The sequence below is a fragment of the Camelus dromedarius genome, chromosome 2 (assembly GCF_036321535.1).
Source record: "Camelus dromedarius isolate mCamDro1 chromosome 2, mCamDro1.pat, whole genome shotgun sequence".
NCBI lineage: Eukaryota > Metazoa > Chordata > Mammalia > Artiodactyla > Camelidae > Camelus > Camelus dromedarius.
Window position 1 is genome coordinate 4,042,953 of NC_087437.1, and position 27,182 is coordinate 4,070,134.

Here is a 27,182-nt window from a genome sequence, read left to right on the forward strand (position 1 = left end):
GCAAATTAAAAAAAAAAAAAAAAAAAAAAAAAAAAAGCTTCAGATGGGAGGAAAAAACGCCAAGGTGAAGACTGAGAACACTGAAGTAGGAATGTAATCATTCCAAAAGAGCTACGGAGGCACTCAGAGCTTTGTCACCAGAACCTTCCTACAGGAGCGTCTGTTCTTTCAGAGGGAAAACCTGGATGTTTTCAGGGTTTCAGCTTCAAATTCAAAAATCCTCCCAGAGGTGGAGAAAAAAGCAGCTTGGCAGGTAAAATGAGTGAAAAGTTGTCCAATGTGGGGAAAAAAAATTCATTACCAAAGGCCAAGAGAGAAAGATTATCTATTTCCCATTAGTTTACTGTTTTTCAAAGACGATGAATGTGCCGTATGGCAGGGAGGGAACCCAAGAAAAGGCTGGACTTGTCAGCATGTCTCTGATGCTCAAGGGTAGCGACTTCATGAACAAGTCCAGGGGAAGGATCCAGAGATATTTCAATGCCAAAAGCCTTTTCCAATTATTTTCCCAATTATATCGGTCTTCATCTATTTTTTTAAAGAGCAAAATGTTAAAGGATAGTGATCCAAAAATACGTGTGAGTGAAAGAATTCCAGCTGGAAGCAGTGCCCTTGGGAGAAACAGGATGGAGGGAAAGGGAAGTTTCTCTGTTCTGCACCCCTAAAACCTACATAAATCATCTCTTCACATAAAGTTTTTGTTATACTTTGCAGGGGAAAAAAAAAACAGATCAGAGTAAAATTAACTCTGGTGACAAAACTGAAAAACCACCTCCAGTGTCAGTTTTTATCAGACTTTGTGTTTTTCTTTCCCCGCTGATTGACGTGGTACCAAGATCAGTTCACCTGATGGATGCCGCTTGGAAGAAAAGAGACAAAGGATGTCTTGGGAGATGACGGTGCTAAGATTGTGTCTCTTATAAAGCAGCCACCTCAGTTTTGCACAGCTGATAGCGTATAAGGAGTCAGCAGAGCAAGGATCCGTCCTTAGCGCACAGGAAGCCAAGGCAAGTTCGCGACGCGGGTGGTTACTGAGTGGTCCAGAGCATCAGGCACTGTCCAAGGTCCCCCGGGGAATCCCAAGGGCACATTCAGTCACATGCTTAATGCAAACTTTCTCGCAGAGCTCAGGAGGTCCTTTCTTGAACTAAATGGGGAGAGGACCACCTCGTTACAGTCTGGCCAGACCGTAACAGAGAAGACGTGGCACCAGGAGGCATTAAGTTACACGAGTTCTGCCCGGGGATGGGATTAAACCGACCGTATTCTGTGGCGCAAAAACTGTCCTGGGCCACAAGGCTTCCCTATGAAACACCTGCACACACACGTATCCCCAGGGCTGAGAGTGGCACCGTGGTAGCCAGGACAGGTGGCCTTGTTGGCTCAGAGCTAACAGTTCACTACTTTATTGCTGGCCGTGAGGATGGGAAAAATACCCATCTCCCTTCCCCAAGTTTGCCTTAACAGAAAACACACGCTTTACACGTCTCTGGGATCAAGTGACAAACGCCTGTAAAACGGGAAAAAACAGCTGCGAGTGGAGGCTTTGCTGTCCAAGAAGCTTACCGTCTTGCCTCCAGCTCCCTTGGGTCCCGTTTCTCCTGGACTGCCAGGGTCGCCCTCCTCACCCTAAAGGAGGTTAGACAAGCAAAATGAAATGGTTACTAAAATCGAAGAACTACATCTTAATGTGTTTTTATTTCTACTTTTTTTTTGGGTGGGGCATGGAGGGGTAATTAGGTTTATTTATTTACGTATTTATGTGTTTAATGGAGGTGCTGGGGATTGAACCCAGGACCTCGTGCATGCTAAGCACACGTTCTACCCCTGAGCTATACTCTCTCCCCACATGCTATGTGTTTTTAAACTGATTCCAACACGAAGACATTTTTCATCCATATTTTTATCTTTAACAGTCTTCTTTGAAGTGTCTTGCCCCCCAACCCAAACCCCTTACTTCTTAGTTCTGAACTAAGCACACTGCAGCCTCACTGTCTGACTTCCCCGTCTCTCCAGCCAGAACACAGCCTCCTTGGAGACGTGAACCCTGCCCTTTATTTCGTCCCCTGATCCTACCCAGGACCTGGCATTTCCTGAGCTCCGTAAGCGTCTCCAGCAGAAGTCAAAGCCTTAAGAGAGGGGAAGCCACTGCTAACTTATTCTCTGAGGGTGATTTATAAACACATTGGAGAACTGAGCCAAGTGGAATCAGGTAATTTTCATTTCCCTTACATTTTACTTCTTTAGAGCAAAGAAGAAAATACGAATGATAGAGGGGAACGGGTGCGTGCGAGGGAAAAAGTGAGGGTGGCTTCTTCCTTAGGAATTAAAGAACTAGAATAAAATACTTGTTGAAACGCCGGCTTCTTTCTTCGCCCCTTTCCCCATCAAGGTTTCTTTTTATTCAGTTATAACTAACAACCCTTCTATCGCCCTGTGATGCAGTTCCCGACCCTAGGGGTATCTCTGGTTGACCTCTAGTCAGTATGAAGGACACGGTACCTTGGGTCCACTTTCTCCAGGGAATCCTTCCTGCCCCTGTAATTGACAGAAAATACACGTATGGATCATATCACACTGACTTGAATTCTGCCTGCTGCCTTATCGAGTTTAAGTGCCTGTGAACCACAGAAGGGCCAAAACAATTGGAAATGAAACTGTATAGCACGATTTGAGAAGCTAAGTCCAACTTCTAAATTAAACTGTTTACTGGGCTCAACAAAATGTCATGACAATCTAAAACAAGTGAATAAAAGTACACATCTGAGGGATTAAAATTAGCTCTCCTCTGACTGTAGTCTTCCACAGGGGAGCTGGCGATGTGGCCACGTGCCTCTGAAACAGTCTTCTTAAAGTGGATTTCAATGGAGAAATCTGGGAAGCCTGCAGTCTGAATTTGATCGTGTGTTTTCTGGTCCTCTGTTCACCTTACTTTGGCCACAGACTATAGCTGATGAGGGATGCTAATCCTCATTTGGTGAAGAAAAATTTTAAGATAAAAGTTTATTTTCTGATTATTAAAAGGAGTATCTCCTCAAATACATATAAAATACCAAAGAAGAGAAAGGAGAAAAACCACCACAATCTCACTTCCCAGAACTGTAACTATAAACATTCTGTATTTGTCTGTTACAATAAATATCATGTAATGATTTTCTTTAATCTTTAAAAACCACATTTTAACCATATGATGTTGCTTATATGTGGAATCTAAAAAACAAAAAGACACAAATGAACTTATCTATAAAACAGAAACAGACTCACAGACATAGAGAACAGACTTATAGTTACCAGAGAGGGGAAAGGGGTGGGAGGGGATGAATTGGGAGTTAGAAATTTGCACCCCTTGGGGAGTGATGGAAATGTTAGCTGTCTTGATTCTGGTGGTGGTTTCATGGGTGTACACATCTATCAAAATTCATCCAACTGTACACCTGAAATATGTGTAGTTTACTGTATAGAAATTATACCACAATAAAGGTGTTTTTTTTTTTTTAAAAATCACCCCCCAAAATAAAAAATGCATTTTGGCACAATTGGGATAAATGGTTTTTTTTTTATTACATTCTGATTTTTCACTTGACATTGTCATATAATTTCTATACAATTAATGTATAAACATCATATACATTCATTTTTAAAGAGTGGCTAATATTCCAATGCCACAGGCTACTTAAAGGCTTCCCTTTTTATCAGATATTAAGGTTGTTTTCAATTATTCTCCATTCTAATGAAAACTTCACTGGAAAGTCCTCATTCGTTAGTTTTTCTTTTTAAAAGAAAATTTAGCTTTGAGGGGGTTTGTTTATTTCACAGCCTCTGACATCATTCCCATTGGGACTTCACTTGGAATTACATTGATCCATTATAATGTTTTAGACTTTCCAGCAAGACCTTGGTATGTCTCCATTTGCTGAAATGTTCTACCTCAGTAATTTTTGTCATAGGTCTCCAACATTTGGCAGAAAGGCTATTCTTAACTTTATTATGTTTTTGTGGACACTGCTATTATGATTTCTAAGTGATTACTATTGGTATTTAGAAATCACTATTTACAGTATAAAATATCTTACTTCCAGACACTTAAATGTTCAGTGACAATATAAAGTTATAATCTTCAAAAAAATTATTTTTAATTTTAATTTTTTTGGGGTGGTGGAGGTAATTAGGTTTATTTACTTATTTTAATGGAGACACAGGGGATTGAACCCAGGACCCCGTGCATGCTAAGCACACGCTCTGCCACTGAGCTGTACACTCCCTGCTATAAAATTATAATTCTGGCAGAAGGTCAAAAGGTTGAATTTTGAAGTTACGGCTTGGCCTAATGCCCATAAAGCTTCTCAGTGATGGTGAAAGTAAACATCGTAAGAGGAGGGCAAATTTTGGAATGCTCCCCTCGAGTACAGAGCTTCTAAGATTGGATGCACTGCTGAGGCTGGAACCAGCCAGGCCCTGGCCGCACATCTCTGCAAAGAACAGAAAATTAATTTCAAGTTTCGATTGTTGCCTGCACCTGAAACCATCAAGCTGTTTTTTCTTCTACTGTATTCCTTATGAGATCCCAGCAAATCAATGATCGAAATCTAGCTGTAAAGGTCCAGGACTACCTTATTCACTGCTTTTTTTCTCTTAAATGTGGCCCCCTCCCCAAAAGCAACAAAAAAGAAAAGGAAAACGTCCTGCTTCCTGTCACCGTGTCTTACCTTTGCTCCTTTACTGCCGATGCTGCCATAACCCGGGCCGCCATCACCGCCCTGTAAACAAGGCAATTATTTACAAACGCTCCTGACTACAGACAGAGGCAGGCTTACCCACGAGAGTAGAGCGCCAGTTCTTCGGTCTGATTAGGAAAAATTAGACACCAGGATTCTCCCTCTGGGGCAGGGCACTGACATCCGGTGACCATGACACTAAAGAAAACCCTCAATACCAGATACAGATAATGCACCGTCTCTTAGTCTCATCTGTCAAAGAGCAGTAGTAATTCCCCTGCTCCTGGTGTTAGGAGGATGGAATGTGGAAGTTCCAGGTATACAGTAATCCTCATAAAAGGAGGCGGTGGTGTTCTCTCTCCTGGACAACGTTTGTACTTTAATACCTTCGCTCTGACCCGTTTGCAGTTTGCTAGATACAAGGGAGGCGTCCTCCACGCCTGGCGTCGGGGCTGACTGCTGGGCCCCGAGCCTTGCACAGCGCCTTAAGGGAAGCCCTGGGCCCTGATGAAGGGCGGGCTGGGTTTCCAACGAACAGGTTCAGGTGGGAGGAAAGGGTGGGAGGAGGGTTGCGGGGATGCTAAAGACACGTTTTGCCCACTTTATCACTTGGCTTCAAGTGCATCTGGTTAGGATGTTTGGTGCCAGGTGAGACACCACCGTGGAAAAGCTGGCCAGGATGGGAGGAATAGCTCAGTTTCTAGAAAGCGATACAACTTGACTGGGACGCTCTCTCCGACGCTCTCTTCAGAGACCACACCTGGTATCTACTGAACTAAGAGTCCAAGAACCAGATCAAAAGCAGTGATAGAACACGAACCGCAGCGCCTCGAGGTCCCCGAAGGCCAGTGGCTCCCTTTTCTCCCAGGTCACCGGGCTCCCCCTGTCAAAGAGTACAGCAGAACGCGTCCTCGTTAGGTTGTTCGTGCAAAGGACATTAGCCGACAAGACTTTTCAACTGCATCCCTGTGTCACAGCGACGGCGGGCCTGTGGCCAGGACTGTGAGCTGGCCAAGCAACACGAGATGAGCTGCTGTGGCTGGCGAGCAAGGCTCCTCCGCTGAAGGACGAAGGCCCAGAGGGTCTGCCGACCTACTCGGGGCAGGCTGCCCTCTCAGGGCGAGCTCGGGGCCGGGGCCGCGCCCTTGGAAATGTCTCACCATGAGTAAGGGGGGGAGCCGTGCTGTTTCAAAAAGTTAACGCAACTGTTTTCCATGGTGATCTAGGCAGCTCATCTGACTGCTGCAGAAACAGACTTAGTCACCTAGTTTTAAGGTTTTATGTGTCAATCAAGATAACCAAGGTAGCAAGCCATCCCTGGCCTGGCTTCTGACCAGGAGCCACCTACTGTGGGTCATAAAGCAACCCCAGCATTCTGTTGAGGGAAGCCAGCTACCTGGGAAAGCTAATACAGGTCTACAAAAGAAGGCTTACTCCTCTTCTTAAAAAAAAAAAAAGAAAAAAAAAAAAGAAAACCTTTAAAAAAGTTTAGATTTTAAATTTACAACAAATTAAAAAAAATTTTTAAATGTCATTTTTATTGAAGTGTCATTGATTTACAATGTCAGTTTCAAGTATATAGCAAAGGGATTCAGTTATAAACATATATATATATTTTTTTTTTTCAGATTCTTTTCCATTACAGCTCATTACAAGAAATTGAATACAGTTTTTTTTTTTTTTAAATGGCGGTGCTGGGGGTTGAACCCAGGACCTTGTGTGTGCTAAGCATGCACTCTGCTACTGCGCCTTACCCCTACCTCCTGCAGCAGCGTTGCGAAGACAGTGGACAGTTCCCACACACTCCTCTATGGTTGATACGACACTAGTTACACCAGTAGCCACAACAAGTACACGAATACCGACTCATTCTTATTAAGTAAAGCCCCCACTTCATTCAGATGTCCTTAGTTTTTACCTAATGCCTTTGCCTGTCCCAGGATCCCATCTGTGATACCAATGTCACGTTTCCTTAGCCGTCTCTGGATTGTGACAGTTTCTCAGATTTTTGATGGCCTGGACAGTTTTGAGGAGTACCAGTCAGGTATGCTGTAGAGGACACCTCAGTTGGAGATTGTGTGATGTTTTCCTCATCATCACGTGGGGTTTTATGACTTTGGGGAGATATGACCCCAGCAGGGAAGCGCCCTTGTCACCACATCGTACCAACAGTATGTGCTAGTAACGTGGCTGTCACTACCGATGGTAACCTTGACCATCCTCTTGAGGGAGGACTGGTCAAGTTTCTCCACTGTCTGTCCCCTCCTGCCCTTTCCATAATGCACTCTTTGGGGGAAAGTGTGTGGAAGAGGGCTCAGCCCACACTTAAGGAGTGGGGGTGGTTAACCCATTAAGGATAGAAAGGCAGCATGGTCCGCGTGAGATGTCCAGATGGACAAAGGTCCACCAGCACTGAGCCTGGGCGTGAAATCGAATAGGGTTCCATGGAAGGGAAGCCCTGAAGTGTGCTCTGGGGCCACCTGCCTCCCAGGGACCTGGGGTCCACATGCAAAAGGAAATTCCTGGACCCCATTGGGTATCAGTCTCTGGCAGTGGGGCCCTAGGATATGCCTTTGTACACCAGCTTCTCAGTGGGTTCTTGGGCGCACTGAAACCTGAGAGCATCTGCTTTAAGGTAGGGAGACAAGGTAAGTCGTATGGCTTGTCCAGGGTCAAACATTTTGTTACGGGTTACAGCTAGGCACTGAGCCTGCTCCCTGGGAACTTAATGGAGAAAGGTTGGAGTAAGTGCTGGGGTCTAGAGGACTTGGGACATCTTGGGGCTGCCCAGGGGCTTTGGGTTTGCTTTGAGGGCACTTACCTCCCCAATTCTTGCCCCCTCCCATTCTCAAGTCCCTCTTATTAATAATGATCTTCCCTGCCACCGCTCCCCCGCTCACCTCCACCTCCTTCCACACGCTCACCGACACCAGCTCTAGGGTCCCTACATCCCCGGCTACCCATCTCTTGGTCCCTTCCATCATACTCCGTGGAGCGCTGTCAGTGCACCTTCAAACCTTCTCTCCACATCCCTGAGACCTGCACTCACCCACACCCTTGCTCACTGGGAGCTAAACTTGGTTCTTACCAGCGACTCTCCTGCCCTGCAGCCTTCTCCGGGGCAAGGTAGGACCGCATGGGTTCCAAACTCTCCTTTCCAGACCATCAGAGCTACACCTCCTGTTCCAGTAACCCCTTCCTCTGGGAGCTGATTATCCTTGTCATCTGTGGACCTCATTTCACCCTGCAGTCAACTGCCTTTGTAACACTCCGTTGCTGCCTCCACCAATGCCAGCCTTCTCGGCAGCTCTCCATCATGACAAAGCGAGTCTCCCTTCTTCTGCCCTTGGTCTCATCCTCGGTGTCAAGTTTCTCCATTACTTATCCACTCTTTCCCACATCTTCAACCTCCTCCTTTCTGTTTTTCTTCTCTCTGTTCATCAACATGCTAGTGTCTCTGGGATCACTGAAAGCAAACACATACCCCGCTCCGATCTGTCCTAGACCTTGCTGGTACTAGCAGCCAACGCCGTCTCTGTCGCCTCTAAAGCCCAGTCTCTTCAAAGAGTAGCTTTCAGCCCCATAACCATTTCTTCCTCCGGAACACACTGTTCAGTCCCTTGCAGCTGGTCGGCTGCTACGTTTTGGAATCCACTCCTTGGAGCATCCTAGCACCGCCCTCTGTTACCTGGGACTTGACTCTTCCTTGCTCCTTGAACCCTCTTTCTCAGCATCCGGTGTGCTTTTCTGCCTCTCCCCCTCTTTCTAATAATTCATCGTCTGTTTCCTCTTACCCTTCTTACAAAGAGTCGTCCCCAAGAGTCTTTTTTTGAAATCCAAACGATTCTGAAACAGGCATCCCCAACCAGCCCTAGACCCTGTCCTCTGTCCCCGAAACCAAGTGATTTCTTCACTCTCATCCCCGCTCTCCTCCTGACTTTCCCACTTCTGTGATGGTGTGACCGCTCCTGCTGGAAGCCCACGGCTCGTCTAGACTCTTCTGCCTCAGCTTCATCCTTGAAGACTCCTAACCATCACAAGCCCCTCCTGCCCACGCCCTGTTACGTCATGCAATCATCACTTGTGTTGGAGACCGTGAGAGCACGCCAGCCCGCCTCCACTCTCTCAGCCTTCAGATGACCTCCACAATGAGCTGCCTATTTGAAGTCTTCCAATGTCTGGCTGTGTCCATACACTCCAATCACAAATTGTAGTTAACACCGCCCTGGCTACCTAGTCAAGTCAGTCACCACCCACCTTCTTGTTTTCTCTGTGCCCCTCAGACAGGACCATTTTTCATCCCCCTAAAAACGATTAACGGGATTTTCCCAACCCTGTGCTTTCCTTCACTCTTCTTCCACATGAAATGTCCCCTCTCTGCTCATCCAGTGCTTCTCATCTTCTAAGTCCATGTGAAGTCTGCACCCTTATGATGGCTCTTCCTCCAGCCCACAGACACTCCTATTAAAACTGCGTTTAAATCTCCTCTTCAGTTCCTCACCCCAACTTGTGCTTTACGTCATAGGCTAGTGTCTTGAAAATATTCTAGCAGCCACTGTGTAAAATGGTATGGAGGTTCCTTAAAAAACTAAAAATAGACTTACCATATGACCCAGGAATCCCACTCCTGGGCATATATCCAGAAGGAACCCTAACTCAAAAAAGACACCTGCACCCCAATGTTCATAGAAGCACTATTTACAACAGCCAAGACATGGAAACAGCCTAAATGTCCATCAACAGGTGACTGGATGAAGAAGATGTAGTAATATATGCACAACAGAATGCTACTCAGACATAAAAAAGAATAAAATAATGCCATTTGCAGCAACATGGACCTGGAGATTGTCATACTAAGTGCACTAAGTCAGACGGAGAAAGAGAATTATGTATCACTTATATGTGGAATCTAAAATAATAATACAAATAAACTTATCTGCAAAACAGAAATAGACTCAGACATAGAAATCAAACTTATGTTTCCAAAGGGGAAAGGAAGGAGAGAGGGATAAACTGGGAATTTGGGATCAGCAGATACTACTGTACGTAAACTAGATAAACAACAAGGCCCTCCTGTAGAGCACAGGGAACTGTATTCAATGTCTTGTAATAACCTATCATGAAAAAGAATATGAAAAAGAAGATATCACTGTGCTGTACACCAGAAACTAACACAACATTGTAAATCAACTCTACTTCAATAAAAATTAATTAATTAAAATATTCTAAGTTCTGTGAGGTTGACTCTATGTCATCCTTATCATTACACAATCCAGAAATTCTTTCATTAAACAAGTGTTTACTGAGCGCTTCTCAGTGCCAGGGACTGTTCTAAGCTCTAGGGATTCAGAGAGAGCAAACTGACAGGGATTCCTGCTCTCCTGGAGCCGACTTTCCAGCCCAGCTGAATGCCAGCAGGGCACCTTCTTCTTAAAAGGCGCTCAGCAAAGGTTTGTATGAGCGGGGGAAAGAAAGGAAGAATAAGAGAAGGCGGGAGGGAGTGGGGGAGAAAGGCAGACCTGCCCCGGAGCAGTCCCCCTCCCCGGAGACCCCCCGGCTCAGATCGGGTGGAGCCCTCCTGAGAGGATGCTGAGCTCGAATCCCTGACCTCATCCCAGTCCACACCCACACCCTTCGATGCTGCTGGCGCTCCAAGAATCAAGCCCGGGCATAGGGACTATGAGGTATGCTCTCCTCTGTGTTGAAAGTGCTCTGGCTAATTCAACCAGACACACTTCCCTTGAGAGGCAAAACTTCAGCTGTCATGGGTATAAAGAATGTGACCTACTTTAGTTCCTTGGCTTCCCCATCGGCCTTGACTCCCTGCCTCTCCCGCAGGTCCTGGAAGCCCCTGAAACAAAACAAGGATGACAAATGCAGCAGAACATAAAGCAGCCTTCCTCTAAACCCTCTGTGTCTCTTCTGAGATGAAAAGGAACCACAGATGGGAAAAGAGGGGTGGTTTTATTGATTCCTGCTCTGGAAAAAAACAGTATCACAGCTGTCAAATAAACATCAGTAACCAAAAGGAAATTAATAAAGCGATCCACGCCAGCTGTTGCCGGAATGCTCGCTTTTCCCCCGCGAGTCGTCTCCTCCAAAGAGGTTTTAGGTTCTCCCTGTTTTGCTGTCGGAGAAGATGGTGCTGAAATGTCTCCCGCTTTAAGAAGGCATTTCAAATGACATTTGCCTTCAACTGCAGCCTTCCTGGCTCCTTGTTTTGGCAGGAAGCATGTTGATGTCATTGTGGAAGGTAAACTTATCTTTATTTGCAAATGACATGATTAGAACAATAGGAAGCTCAAGAAACTTTACTAAAAATAATCAGCATTAATAAAATATATTCAAGTGGTACACGATAAATATTCTGGTATCATTTCCCTTTCCTAGTGATAAGTTGGAAAAGTAAATGTAAATAAATTCCCATGTACCAGTAAGAAAAAAAAAAAAACTGTAAACTACTTAAATTTAACAAGATAGAAGACCTACTTAAGAAAGCTGTAATATTTTACTGAAGTACCTAGTAACAAAATTTAAACAAATGGACAAACGTACCACGCATCAATATGGAGAATCCATTTGCTATAGCAGAAGCCTCTCCAATATTCTAGAAAACGTGCTTTCCCGGGACAGCTTTAGAGCTGCACATTTAAAAACCCCAATTCAGAGACAGCCCCACTGCCTTCCTATGTTATTGACTCTTGGGATGAGTTTTTCCTCTGGGAGATCCAGACATGTGGCAACCAACCTCTTTCGGTTACACTGTTCTCAGGTACTTGTAAGTAATCCAAACACCAGTGGATTGAAATTATTTTCACGTTTCTTTTTTGCCATGGTTACTATAATTTAAAAATAAATAAACCAAATCTGTGTAATAAGCATGATACTAAGTCAGAAATAATGGTCATTAACCTTTTCATCTTTTGAAAAATTAAAAATGTAATAAGTTGGACATTGAAAATTTCCTAATAGGAAAGACAGCTGAACAACGCCTTGGTTACTAGGGAAGATAATGATCTTTCCCCAAGCTTCCAATCCCCTCCTCCCTTCTTCATCTTACAAGAGTCTCCATTTCTTCACTCTCCATAGCTCTTAACCCTTTCTCTTCTAACTTTCACTCCCCCACTGCATGGAGCTCCCATGACCTTCGTGTTTAACCCAGTTGACTTTTTTTCAGTTCTTACCTTATTTGAATTTGATCACATATTCTTTGACACTTTCCCATTAACTTCTGTAATGCCAAGTCACCACGGTCCTCCTGGTCCCTCCTTAGTCTCGTCTCAGTAAATTTTGAAGACATTTCTTCTATTTGCCTCTTAAATCTCCAGGAACCCCAGGCCCCTCTGATCTTATATTTTCACAACATCCCCTTTTCCTGATTCACACACCACTCCTCTAAAATGATTCCTAAATATGTGACTCCAGTTGGAACCACTCAACTGAACAATGGACTCAAATATTAAAATGACTATTTGGTATCTCACGGGAATTCATTACCAAAGACAGTCATACTGCCCAAACTCACTCAGTCCCATATTGTTTCCATGAGGAATGGGGCCACCCTTTACTTCCTCTGCAACCCAAGCCAGTAACCTAAGAACATCACCTTCCCTCCAGCTCGTCTCCAAGTCGATCAGCTACAAGCCCTGCAGAGCCTTCCCTGTTCCTGTAACCACCTCACTTCCATTCCCACGGCCACCACCTACCTGCAGGCCCTGCTGGCATTTCTGCTGAAACTCCCGGCTTTCCGGACCGTAGCCTGGCCTCCCTCTAATGCATTCTCCTTTCCATTTTTCCTTTCTATTTAAAATGTCAGGCTGATGCTGTTACTTTGTCTGAAATTCTGAATGCCAAGTAGCTTTCAGAATGAAGTGGAAGGTTTTTATTGCTATGAAATAATACCTGAACACGTGGGTGTCACATGCCTCCAGTCACCTGGGGCTGCTTCAGTCACGCTATGGTCATGCTCATCAAACCACCTGAAGCCCCCAAATATTCCTCGTTGTCTTATGCCTCCCCACTTATGTAAGTTGTTCCCTTGGCTCTTCCATTTTCCTGTCTCAGGAGAGGCAGAATCTCCCCATCCTGAAAACCTTACTTTCAGTGTCACTGTTTCAAGAACACCCGAACCCCCTGGAATGCTGGGTCTCATCACTGTCCCACAGATTCCTCTACTCTGCATGTGGCTGTCCATTTATTTCTCTGTCTCACCCACTAGATACCAGCCTGTATGCTCCTTGAAGGAAGTGGCACATCTTACTGCCTTCATCTCTCCAGAACTTAGGATTGTACCTGGAAGTGATCAGTCCATCCATCCACTCCTCTATCCATCCATCCACCTATCCAGGAATGGTCCCCAAGAGGGGTGAAATCATGTGTTTAATTTGTTGGTTTTTCCATGTGAAATTTTCATGAACTTCATTGAAGGGTGAAGTAGAGAGATTTTAATGTCCTTGACAATAAGGGGTAAGCCAGAAGTCTCACTTAAGAGCTCACTCTCATGCTTCCTTCAGACATAATGAGCTCTATGAAGGTCATTTCTGAGACATGACTTCATGTGTAGTCCCCTGAAGCACACACAGGCGCAATAAGACATCAACCTGCTTGAAGGCCTTCCAAAATACACGAATTCTTGGATGGATGGATGGATGGATGGATGGACGGATGCAGATAGCCTTGGCACTAGAACATTAGAAAACCTGACTGTGCGTAGAAACGATGAACAGTACATATACGTAAATTTAAAAATATGTGTGCAGTAAAAAAAAAGTCTATCAAGCCATGAAAGACATGTAAGAAACTTAAAAGACATATTACTAAATGCAAGAAGCCAGTCTGAAACTGTACGATTCCAACCAAATGACCTTCTGGAAAAGGCACAGCTACAGAAACAATAAAAAGATCATGGTTTCCAGGGCTTTGGGGAGAGGGAGGGAGGGAGGGAGGGATGAACAGGTGGAGTATAAGGGATTTTTAGGGCAATGAAAGTATTCTGTATGATACTATAGTGGTGGCTACATGTCATCATGCATTTGTCAAAGCCTGCAGAATGTACAACATCAAGAGTGAACCCTAATGTAAACTGTGGACTTTGGTTGATAATAACGTGCCCATGTTGGTTCATCGATTGTACCAAATATGCCACCCTGATGAGGGATGTTGAGGGCAGGGGAGTATATACGTGTGGGTGGGGAGGGCTATGTGCGAACTCTCTGCATTCTCTGCTCAATTTTGTTGTGAACCTGAAACCGCCCTAAAAAATAAAGTTTATTTTTTAAAAAAGAAAGAAAACCTGATTCGGTTTCCTGGGCAGGGTCATACAAGTACCAGACTAGGGGTTGTGACTGTCTGAATGGGACTCAAGCTCCAGTGAACTCTTCCTCAGATACATGACCTACTCAAACACTGCCGTTTGTAAAAGGGACCCTGTACCTGAACAAAAGAAGAAAAATTCCCTGCAACCCCCAAGATGTCAAAGAGTCAAAAATGTACCTTGCTCTGATATTAAGAGGAGCAGTAGAGTGTAGAGAGACACTTAGAGCATTTAAAGGGGAAGGGCGCTAGCCAGAGGGCCAGTCACCACTGGCTTTGTTGTAATGGCGGCCACTTATAGAATAATTTATTTTGTGCAAGGCTGTGTGCTGAGGGGTATATATTTATATAGAGAGACTGCTTAGTCCTTCCACAACACAATGAGATACCTATCATTAACACCAGCTTACCAGTCACAAACAGACTCTCAAAGCGTTTACCCACAAACCACTCGGTTAATGAGAAGGTGGGACTTAAACCCGACTCTGACTCTGAGCTGTCAGCCAAGTACATCTGCTGTTCCGAGGCCCACGTCTGGGACAGGATTCTGAAACTCTTGCCATCCACCCACCAGCTGAGATTGGAGTTTTAAAAAATGTGCATCTCCAGACTTGACACAGGAGGCTGGGGCCAGATTTAACCTCTCACATGGGAACTTGGGCTGGGGATCATGTTCACGGTGAGACCACCACAGAGTCCTTGTGAAGAGATGCTTGGAGTGTAAATGTTTTTAAAAATTGTCTTTGGCTAGCATCTTATCAGAAGGGATTGCACTAGGAGTTTGGGGTAAATGGTTAGAGCACTGCCAAGGACAACATGACCTTGGACGGGACAGGGCAGGGCAGGGGCAAGAGGTGTGGGAATCTTGTATCTTATTATTCTCATTGGGGAGGAAACCCAGTCTACACAGAACTAGCAACTATCCGGCTGGAATGCAACCCCCCAAGGAGATTAAACACTTAGCTTGTGTAAGAGATATGAGCTAAGTCTGAGAAAATAAAGATCAAGAGGTCAGCAAGGAGTGGGCTAATACAAGAACGACCCCAAGACACATGAGGAGATGCTGGCCTGGACAGCGCCAGTCTGTGAGACAGCCCCTAACCTCAGCTTCTGATCCTTCTTCACGGACCATACAATCCGTCCATACTGAACCATTTATGGTTCCCTAAACTCGCCGTGATCTCTCTTTATATAACCTGGCTCCTTTCCCTTGGTCATCTGGAAAACATCTCCTTAATCTGCAAAAGCTAAGCCATACCGCCTCCTCTTTTTTAACTCCATCCTTTCTCCCACCACCCTACCTTGGGCATAATTCTATTCTGACATTTAGCACATGTCACAGCGCAATTGTTTGCATGAGTCTCCTTTACGAGAATGGGAGCCCTTGAGGCTAGACTTTGTATTTGATTCATCCTTTAACTTTACACACATGAAGCACTCAGTGAGTGTTTGCCAAGTGAATAAAAGGAATGGTTGATGGGTCATCCAACCGAGATCATGCAGAATAATGAAATTCAATGACTATAATACAGATTATACACTGTTATCTTCTGACTACTATTATGGCCTTCCTTGGATTGGCATTAGCATGCTTTTGGCATAAAATGCCCCTGTTAATTTAGGTGCAGTTGATGCTGTATAGTAATAATCAACATTTATGTAATGCTTATTAAATTTAGGCACTGTTCAAAGCACCTCCATATAGTAAACCATTTAATTTTCACAACAATTCAATGTGGTAGCTACTATGACTGCTCTTATTTTATAGCAGGAAAAATTGAGGCATAGAGAGGTTAAGTAAATTACACAAGGCCACACAGCTAGGAAGATCCAAAGCTGGCAATCCAACCCAGGCAGCCTGGCTCCAGACTCTCATGCCCTGGACCACTATGCTGTGCTTTGTAAAAACGGCAACAAATTCTATTTTGTATTCCAAGTTTGCACTGGATAATTTCAACCTTCCTTGATATTTCCTATGATGCTAGTGATTATCTTACTGAAAAATCTAAGTATGGAAAGAATAATTCCAGCTCTCACTGGAATTAGTATTTTTGTGTTTAATTTTCCATTTCTTTTCTAAGCATTGGTTACATTAGTAGAGGACTTTACCATAAACCAAACATAAAGGGACCAAAGGGAGTTATAAAAGAATATGCTATTCCTTTCAAAGTTTTTTCTTCTTTTTCATTGTGCTACGGACTGTATTCTTTTTATATTATAGCTCTATCCATGGCTGGGTTAGCACACGTTTGATTTCCCCAGAATGCCCCAACGATGTACAAGTTAGCAAGTCTTCAGAACACTGTCAACAGAAATCACATCCTTTTCCCCAAGTGTATACCCTAAGGGAAACTTTAAAGCCTGTGATTAGAAAACACTCAGTAATTGCATCCAAGACGTTGGTCTTTGTGCTGTGAGACGTCATGAAGCCCATGTCAGTGGATTTATAGAGCCAATAAAGAGCCACACTCTCTCCTCTATCTAACTGTGTTTGTCTTCACAGCTTTCCTCTGAAAACAACCACTCTGAGATCTAATTCATCACATCCTGAGCAGAAAAAATTCTACCCATCTTTGAAATGGCCCTTTCATGGTGTTGACTAGGGTACTTCAAGAAAAGCAAGCCAAGAAAGCAAGCCATGCTTTCCAGCCCAATAAATGGAAGAGCTAGACTAGGGAGAGGTGGTGCCTTCTGACCACGTCTGCTGATGCCAAGAGGGTGAATGATTCATGACTGTGACCAGTCTTGCCAAGGCGAGATTAAAGGGAACTCATCCATAGAAGTCTACTGGAGGGCAAATGAAGTAACTTATTTGAGTAATAGCCACTTGGATACAATTTTCGATTCTACAGGAAGGGAATTATCAAGCTCTTTGGATTTCAACCCATCCACATCTCAGTATCTCATATAAACCGATGAGATAATCACCACATATATGTTTCCTTTGGCACTGATTTTTTTTTCCAATCCCAATTTGCTGTGCCAACAAGCTTTTAATGATTCAAAGATGTGAATGCCAAAGAGTTCCTTTTCATCCATTTAGTCCTACAGGAAACTAAGTTTTCAGGCTTTTTGAAGGAGCACATTCATCAACATTAGGAACAAATCTCTTCATGAGCAGTAATTAATACACTTTAAAATACTGTGTACATGAGATACAAGTTCATGCAAATAGCTTCTTAAAATTTTTGATGATGGACAGATCTACTTGAGTGCTGGGCCACTGGCCCAGCTGAATTAATGGACACAAAGTAATGGATTCCCAGAGCACAAGTCCCAACTGTGACTCATTCACTCAGTTACTGACTGATTCCTTATCAAATGAGTGTTGAGCCTGACTGTGTCAGGCAGCCTGTGATTCTGGACTCCGGGATATGATATAAGCAAGACAAAGTCCTGGCCTTCACAGAGCTGGCCATCTAGAAGGGAAGACAAACAGCTAAGCAAATAAAGATATTCTTGGGTAGCAGGTAACCAGAGGTTAGGCCATGTAGAGGGACTTGCTACTCAAAGTGTGGTCCGGGGACCAGCAGCAGCAGCATCACCTGCAAGCTGGTGGGAAAAGTGTGGAATCTCAAGCCCCACCCCAGACCTACTGCATCAGAGCCTGCATTTTAACAAGTTCTCTGTGTGATTATCATGCACTTTGAAGCTGGAGTGTTGCTGATGCTGGACCGTCACTCCCAGCGCTGGGCCGGTGTATCAGAATCACCCGGGAGAATTCTGGTTTCAGTGATCTGGGGAGGGTTCTGGCGGTGGAGTGTTCCACAGCCGGCCCAGGGGATTCTCCCGTGTAGCTAGTTGAGGAACACAGAAGTAGGCTGTATTCTGGGTGTGAGGGGAAGCCCGGAGGCTGGGGCTCAGGGGAGTCACATGACCTCGTTTACACAGAGGAGGAATTCTTAACTTCACAGTAATGGCTGAGCTGCTGGGGCAAAGGGGGCTAGAAAACGTCTCCCACCTCGGTGTCTGACAGAAGGACACCCGCTCTGCAAGACAGGGACCAGAACGCAACGGGGCCACCACCTGGTGCACTGCAGTCAAACCTTGTACAAGTTGCTGGCTCAGAGGCCCTAAGTAACTCCGCCTGCAGGGAGGACCCCACCAGCAGAGACACGCTGAAGCCCAGACCCAAGCCAGATGCAGTCATTTCTCTCATCACCTACCTGGGGTCCTTTACTTCCCAGACTTCCTTTCTCTCCTTTCACACCAGGCTCTCCTCTTGGGCCCTGCATGCAGAGAATTAGAGCATTACTCTCTCGCTGAAAGAGAACGCTACGATGTTAACCTGAATATTAAAAACAGAAATGCTAAGTCAGTCACATGGGCAGAAATTGGAAAGAAAGAGAACTCCATGCATGCCTTTGGGTCTACCTTGATCGGTCGAGTATCTCCCCCTCTTGGCAAGGATACAAGGGGTCAATCCAGTGTTTAGACGGTTGGGCATTTGCAGTCAAAGTGAAGAAATACTGAACAGTTGAGTTTCACAGTACTGCTTTCTTTTTTTTTTCTTCTCTTATTTCTTTTAACTTTTTTTTGAGGGGAGAGGGATAATTAGGTTTACTTATTTATTCATTTATTTTTAATGGAGGGACTGGGGATTGAGCCCAGTGTGCACTGTCCCACTGAGCTCTACCTCCTCCTATATTGCTTTCTAATTATCCTGAGCATCTTTGTATTCCAAATGCATCTGCTTGTTATGTTAAAAAATTAATTCTTACTTATGTAAACCTGACACTGAGATAATTAAATGGATTTTCTATTTAATAACCACACCGAAGACTGGTCATAAATACGACATCGCCCTTGGTGAGATGAAACTCGGATAATGCTACTTCCGGAATATGACGTTGCCTGTTAAATCTGGCTTCCATACATCATGCAGAGACCTTCATGCTGCGTTTGGTTTTTCGTATCTCCTTTTAAGTTATGTCATAAAAAAGAGAGTCTATAAAATGGCAAAAGTGATATATTACTTGTTCAGCCTCAAATAAAGCCAGCCAGCCTATTGAAATACTTCCCCACAATCCCAGTGGCAAATATTTCTCACTTGAAGGTAAGAAAAATCAACTTTCCTTGGCTACCAAGTGAGACAAAGAAAAGCAATCACGTTGGAAAGAGATGGAAGTCCCGGAGGCAGACTGTTTTCTGTTCTGCAATTTTGATAAAATGTGGATTGAGTTTCTTCTTTGATGTCTTAAAGGACAGTCTGCCCAGCTTCTAGGCACCCAGCTGCCAACATATGATAGTTACTTCAATTTCTTTTAGCTCCATGGATTAAAACTTTGAAAAATGACAGAAAACTTGCTTGTCTTGCATTCGACAAAGAGTAAGTTTATTTCTCAAGGTTTCGAGAGTCAAAGTTTGGAAAGGAAAAAATATTCTAAGTTTCCTATAGTCTAGCCTTCTTTCTCTCGTCTCAGCATTTTCTAGGACATCCCTTCCTCTCTTGTTCTTTTGGCTGCATTTTGCTCTTTCTGGCACATGCTTCCTTGCCCCTCGTGCAATCAGTGTAAGAGCCAACCTCAGCTTCTTCCTTGCAAAGGAAAACGTACTGAGGCAGCTCCCTGGACAAGGAAGCTCAAAAGGTACCCTACTGCACATGTCAGCCGCACTGGGGACAATGCATTCCCAGGGTGGAGCCAATTTTTCTACATCACAGGCATCCAGGTAAGTAACACTGAGCTCTCGCTCTGCTAAATTGACCCAAATTCCCATTTTTGAGGCTCAACTTTGTCCTTGGATCCAAGTCTCCCTAGAATGCCCTCACTAGCCTGGACCCATCACACAGGGACCACTGTCCAGTGTGTGCAGTTTCTTTTTACCTCTTGACTGGAATGAACCTCAAGACAGCATTGGGTCTCCTTTATCTAAGTCAGGACGGCTGTCATTTCCTTCCTCTATCACCCTGAAGACACTTGAAATGTCTAATTCTGCAAGAAGGGTTGAGGGATTCTCTCAAAGCTGTAGATTCTTCCTTCTGTCCTCACAGCCTGATTAGTCTGGATACGTACCTGAGGGCCCTTAAGTCCCAGGGAGCCTGCAAGTCCATCTGGGCCCGGGGTGCCTGCTTCCCCCTGTGGTGAGAGAGCATCCAACTATTACCACCGTTTCCTAAGAATTCTGTCTCCTTCATGAGTGTGATTCTAAATTTTTTCAATCATAATGGCAGTGCAGAATCTTTGCAAAAAATATGAAAAATAAAGGGAAATCCAAGAGAATAAAAATCTTCCATAATATCATCAAGCAGAGAAAACCACAAACTAGTATGTCAGTGTATTTGCTCTCAGTCTTCATACACAGGGGCACACACATACACTCCCTTCTTTTCCTTGTCCTATACTGTATCAAACTTGGGTGTTTGGCCTGAAAAAACCCACAATTCACATTTTCTTCAAACATCTCCAGGCATCTTACATTATCTTTATACTCAAATAGATAAAACACCTAGGGATCAAAAGTTGAGCATTCCTTTTGCACTGCCCTTGAACTCTGCCGCAGAGAAGGAATCCAAATAAGATTAAAAAGGTTCATTTGGACTATAGGGGAGCCTAAATTTCTCTCAGTGGTTGCACAGTTAGATGAGATTAACTGGCCCCCTCTGATGCCTTTTCTTAGAAATCAGAAAGAGGAAACTTCTCAACACCTTCTCTCCTCAATCTCATCTCATTGAGTTCATGCCATTTTTCTGGATTTGCTCTGTTTTGCTGCAACAGTCTAACCTTGAGTTGTGTGTGTGTGTGTGTGTGTGTGTGTATTTCTTCATCTTCGTCTATCTGGAAACGTCTATTTTGTAGCCACTCATAGTCTAGCTAGGTATAAAATTCTAAGTTAAGTGACTTTTCTTCTACATCTGCAAAATATTACTTTGTTGTTTTTTTGACATGTATTATTGTTGAACAGAAGTCTGCTGCAACCTATTTGGTTATTCTTTTCATGGGTAAGAATCTCTCTTCTCTCTGGTAGTTTAAGATCTTTTCTTAACCTTCCAGAGTTGTACCATGATGTGACTGAGTAGATTCATTACTTATCCTCATTGCATTTTCAATATGAGGATGTGTGTTTCCTCAATTTTGTAAAATTCCAGGTCACTGCTCTTTCATAAATATTGTAGGTCCATGAAGCATGTGTAACATACCACCAACATATACAAAGGGGATATAACATGACAGTTTGTAGAGTCGACTTTTGAACAAAACATTCGGGTAATCCAGTCTGTATTAGACTCTCTTGGTTTAAAAGGGGTTTATGCAAATTATAAGTAAGGTTTCAGAGTTAACTGAAAATCTGAAAGGCATTGAGTTACTAGACTTTATACTTGAATCCAAAAACAAAGTTAAATCGAACAATTTGGCCAAATATTGTCTCTTATCATTAATTAGTATTGTTTTTGATTGAAGTGCCCAAGATTTAATTTTCTTTTAAGATTTAAGTTCTTTAGGTTGTAGCCTAAACATTTTCCAGCACTTAATTCCATAAGCAATAGTATCAAAGAGTGAAAGAATCTTAGGCTTGGAAGAGACTCAGAGCCTTTATTCCAGTTCCTTGGCTGGATTCAGAGATTTTATCATTTGCAGTTAAGAAAAAAGTTGCTGTACCTGTGGGCCTGTATGTCCCCTCCGGCCATGAGCTGTCTAAGATAGGAAAAGGAGGTAGATATAATTAACTTGGAAGAAAAAATGCCTTTTTATGTTTAAATTAGTAACAGACACCTTAAGGCACTGACATTGAATGAAAAAGTTCCCACATACTGCTTTAAGTTTATCCACTGCACTGTGAAAGCAAAATGTTGCCCACTTGGGCAACAGATAATTAAAATCACAGACAATGGAAATCTATGGACATTTGTGAGACCAGACCGTGGTCAATAGTTCATCCCCCACTTAGCCAGTACTAGAGCTAGTCACAAGCTCCAAAACTGTTGAATCTGAATTTTCTTTCTTTTCATTTTTCCAAAGGACTACCAAGCAAGCCAGAAATCTGAGGCAGAAGTGGCCAAAAGGCAGGAGGCCAGAGGAAGCAGTGGAGAACTGACTTCGTGAACTTTCTAACAGATTAATTTCAGAAGCTAAAGATAGCTAAACTAATTTTATCACCCTCCCCTTGAAGATGACAAACACACTTACCTGTCAGAAATGAAAGAATCATCTTAAGCATTCAAAAGTTACTCAATTCAGCAGGTTAATAAAATATCCAATTAAAAAATGACACTACCAGATCAGGTGGATTTTTCCTACTATTCTCACATATAAGGTTAAGATCAGAGTATATTCTAGATCAATATTTCATAAATCTGGAAATCAAGAGACAAAGCCATTTTACTGTCTAATTTAGGGCCTCTCTGTAAGGTTACAGGAAGACTGACATCCAGGATTTGCAAAATTCAATCAATATCAGACAACATTTTCTTGATGGAAATTTATTTGAGACATTCAGCTCAAATTTCTATGTTGAGGCCAGTACTGCAGACTTTAAATTCTTCCAATCATATTTCAGTCAAAATCTAGTATTATTTAGATGACAGACTGTTTATCTGGGGAAATGGTTGGAGGCCTAATTCTTTAAAACCTGATGAGTCATTTTGAAAGTCTAAACCCCCCCCTATCAGAGGGAGGAAAAGCGGCTCCCTTTACTTTTCTCACACAAGGGTTTGTCTGTTCTGGTTCCATTCACTTCCATTTCATTCAGAAAAATATCTACCCGGGATGTACTTCCCACAAAGCGTATTGGACGGGAACCACAGGAGCGTAAAGTTGACACACACATACATACACACACAGCTCTTGACCTCAGGGGACCCTCACTCTTTGGGGTGGGTAGGGATAAATATTACAAATATTTATAAGGCAGAATATGGCAAATGCTATAAGAAAGGGCAAGATAGAAACAAGGGTTTCAAAGAAAGCAATCATACCCAATTGGTCCAATCAGGAAAATCTTCCTAGAGGAAGAGAATTTTGAGATGGGTTTCACAGGACGTGTAGGAGTTCCACAGGTAGAGGATGAGAGAAGTCTTTTTAGCAGAGGACACAGCCTAAGCAGTGAAGTAGGGGCAGGAAGCTAGGAAATACATTTGATGGTGGCAAGTCTTGCCAAGGATATGAGAAAAGGGGAGTAGGACGGTTACTAGGCTGAGAATACTAGACTGAAGGGTTCTTACACCATTTAGTAGGAGAAACCTCTGTGGTTGTTGGAACAAGAAATGTAGGTGCCTAGACCTAGGCTTTCGGTGGATACATCTGGCTGTGGTAGGAACGACTGAACGCAACCTTGTATTCAGGCAAAATAAGGGCTATAAAACAGGCCTTTTTATCCCCAAATCTCTGGTCTACTGTCTGTGGTTGAAACACAAGCAATAAGCATTTGTTTTCTGTGTCTTTACAGCTTGACTTTGGAAGAGCTTGAGTAAAATGAATCATCTCAACCCATTTATTGACCTGCTCCCTGAGAGGCACTGGGATGAGTGCTGAGTGAAAACTGACTCCGGCCCCTGGGCAGGGCTTGAAAGCCTAATGGAAGAGACAGTCTTTGATCTTCCATTCACGCAAATAATGGGAACACCCCCGAAGCCATTGCCTAGCACGTCTTTCAGTGGCTACTCGGCTTTCAACTCCAAAGTCATGAGCAGGTGCGAGAGACACACAGAAAACGGGGAAATGGCTTCACAGCGTTGCTTCCAATTTTCAAGTGTTTTAGATGGGAACGGTGAAATCCCCACATGCCGTAATGGGTTGCCCGAGGGCTTGCAGTGGGCTGGTTACAGAGCCAGACAGCCTGCTGTCCTGGTGAAAGGGAATGTCAACAGGCTCATCAAGAAGAAAATCTCCCCCAAAGACAACCTGAGGGTAAAAGGACCCAGAGCAGGGTCGTCAGTCCCTCCACCCACTAAGCCCTGGCTTTCTGGTGGTTTATCAGGGTCCACTTTCCTGGAGAGGTGTGGACTGATTTGGAACACAGAATCCCCAGAAAAAAAGCGGGACGTTCTTAACAGTAAAACATCACAGTGATACTCAGTCTTAACAGCAAGCTCATTCACAATGATGAATGCCCGTCCTAGAGTGCTTCTAGGATTCACAGTGATGAATGACCCTGCCTAACGCAGTGCTGAGAGAGAGAGGAAAAGGGCAAAGCACAAGGAGCAGCTCTCAGCTCTGGAGAGGACAGAGGTCCTGCTGTAGTTTGAGGCTACAATTCCTTCTCATTGCCCATGCCACAGCAATCTAGTCTCATTCTTAGTGAAGTTTGGCTCAGAAAGAGCCAACCCCCCATTCCTGCCCCTCCTGCCCCCCAAGGACGGCAGCTTTCTGGCTCTGATCCCCCCCCCCCGCCGCCCCAACTCCTTGCAGAGCAACAAAACAGCTTGTCAGCCCCAGAGAGACTCTACAACAGTGGTTTCTCCACTGCAAGAGGCGGATTTAGCAACCCCCTTCCCTGGGAACATCTGGCAATGTCCAGAGATTTTTCACTGTCACAAATCAGGGGGGCTACTGGCACCAAGCGGGTAGAGCCCCAGGAAGATACTGGAGATCCTACAATGGACAAGGTGGCTCCCACAACAGAGGGTTATTCAGCCCAAATGTCACTATCAGACTGAGACGCCACGCCCTACAACATGATCCTAAGTCCCTGAGAGCAAAGGTTATGTCTTAGTTGAGTCTGTAGCTCTGGTAGTTAGAGCTGCTGAGCCGTTGTGGGTGCTCAGCGGATGTTCACCAAATGCACAGAGGTCGGATTTAGTCAACTGCTCTTATTTCTATCTATGCCACCCCCTACCACTGGCCACCCTCCTACCTCCGGCCACCATCCTACCACTGGCCACCACCCACCACTAGCCATCCTCCAATCATTTATCTGTTCAACAGAATTTTACTGCACTCAACCCTCGATGCTTGTTATCTACCTATTTATCTTAGAGTTTTGTAGTCAGTGGTACAGATTTTTCTTTCTAAAAGAATGACTTTACTGGTATTGTACAAAATGATACATACAGATTTTTAAATATTCAAATGCAGAAAAGACACAGTAAAATTTAAAAGTCATCCCAAATCCTCCATTTAGAAATAATTATTATTAACATTTGGTAATCGTAATTTCTGACGTCTTCCTGTGCATACTTAGAGTTCTGAACAGTGGTACTTTTGATTAAAACAAGCATGCTATTCATGCTATTCTAAAATTAAGATATTACAAGTAATTTCACTTGGATTTAACAGAAGAAAAAAATAAAACTGGAAATGTCAAGTGGTAACATTTCTTGACAATAAGAGATACACAGTCCCCAAAAGAGGAACAAATGATTATTTAAAAAAAAAAAAAAGAGGAGGTTTGGTTATGCTCTGAGTATATCTTAGCTTGTGGTGATGTTTAGACACTCACTCCCTACAATGAAAGGTGAGGACATGGTATACCTTCTCCAAATCTACAGTGCCGCTGGATTTTTAACTCACGACTACAGCAGCGACTTTTAGATCCATCTGATTTTCCTGCTCCAGCTGCGGGGTGTCAGTTCTCCAAAGTCTCCCTCATTAGGATCCAGATTTTAAAGTCGTTGGCCAATATTGGTCAACATGTGTGGTTTGAAGTTGTCGTCATTCTTTGTTAATCTACTTTTAATTTCCTTTGTTGTTTCTGGTGAGTTGCACAGAAAAGGGAGTTGTATAAAGAACACCGTGACTTTGCCATCTTCAGCTGGAAGTGTGCTGTTGCTCCCAAAGGACACTGCTCAATCTATAACCCGAGATGGGGCTGCATTTCTTAGGAGTTACATGGTTTAAACAATACATTGTGATCCTGCATTCGCCTCTACAGAGATTAGAACCTCTATAAGACAATACATCTCCCACGCCAGGATTTTTTGGATGACAGTCTTTAAGTTCAAAATATTTTCCTGAGATATGTAAACGGGTTACACCCTTTTAGAAAGGGAAATAAATTGCAAATGTATTTTTTAAATCTTGAGATGCACTAAAAAGTGCTTTCCCAACTATTAAATTCTGTGCATTTTAAACATCATCTGTTCTTATTTCTATTTTGTCTGCCTTGCAGAGAGGAAGAGTGTGTTCCAAGAAACAGAAAATATTTTCCCAATGGAGCATAATGGCTGGGTCTCTGAACTTCTGCTCAGAAAATACAATGTATCATAAATGCAATATATTAAACTAGTTTTTATTTCTGCTCAATTTAAAAATTAAACTAATGAAGAATGGGAAGAAAATGTTGCCCAATGAGGAAAGACAGGTCTAATTTAGAACCCACCGCAGGCATTTAAGTGTATTTCATTCAAGCTATCTCTTCTCAGTGAATGAAGAATCTCTTATAATCTCAGTCCTCTTTTAAGAAGTCAAGCACAGAATCTTTCTAAAAAAGTACTTGAACAACAACGAAACAACAAAGACCCTAAAAGTTTCCATAAGTGACCGAATTTTGCTGTCAGATATATATTTTTATAGGCATGTATAATATATAATCTTTTCAACAATATGGAGGTTCCTTAAAAAATTAAATGCCTAACTACCATATGACCCAGCAATTTCACTTCTGGGTATTTATCCAAAGGAAGTAAAAATACTAATTCAAAAAGCTATGCCCGCCATGTTCACTGAAACATTATTTATGATAGCCAAGAAATAGAAGTGACCTAGGTTTCCACTGATGGATGAATAAATAAAGAAACTGTGGTATATATGTATATATATAATATACATATACACACACACACACACACAACATTATTCAGCCATAAAAAAGGAACTCTTGCCATTTGTGATGTGGATGGACCCTGATGGTATTATGCTAAGTTAAGTAAGTCAGAGACAGACAAACACTGTATGATCTCACTTATATGCAGAATCTTAAAAAGAAAATCAACCCAACTCATAGACACAGAGAACAGATTAGCGGTGGCCAGAGGCTAGCGGTAGGGGTGGGGTGAGATGGGTGGAGAAAGTCAAAAGATATGAACTTCCAGTAATAAAATAATTGAGTCACGGGATGTAACATACAGCATGGTGACTATAGTTAATACTACGATAGCGTATATATAAAAGTTGCCAAGAGAGTAGATCTTAAAAAGTTTTCATCACAAGGAAAAAAAAAATCCATTCACTACGGATTCGTGGTGACGGATGTTAACTAGACGTGCTAGTCGAATGGTGG

General features: G+C 43.3%; 1 protein-coding gene across 1 annotated transcript in view; it reads right to left on the bottom strand.

Moving 5' to 3' along the window:
- Window positions 1-27,182, bottom strand: part of LOC105088769 (collagen alpha-6(VI) chain) — a 167,767-nt gene that overhangs the window by 32,883 nt on the left and 107,702 nt on the right. Inside the window, exons 21-28 of the mRNA XM_064490800.1 lie at window positions 21,626-21,661; window positions 20,042-20,104; window positions 18,194-18,256; window positions 10,504-10,566; window positions 5,536-5,598; window positions 4,707-4,757; window positions 2,503-2,538; window positions 1,567-1,629 (exon numbers count right to left, since the gene is read on the bottom strand). Coding sequence (XP_064346870.1) covers window positions 1,567-1,629; window positions 2,503-2,538; window positions 4,707-4,757; window positions 5,536-5,598; window positions 10,504-10,566; window positions 18,194-18,256; window positions 20,042-20,104; window positions 21,626-21,661 — 438 coding nt within the window. The remainder of the gene's footprint in view (window positions 1-1,566; window positions 1,630-2,502; window positions 2,539-4,706; window positions 4,758-5,535; window positions 5,599-10,503; window positions 10,567-18,193; window positions 18,257-20,041; window positions 20,105-21,625; window positions 21,662-27,182) is intronic.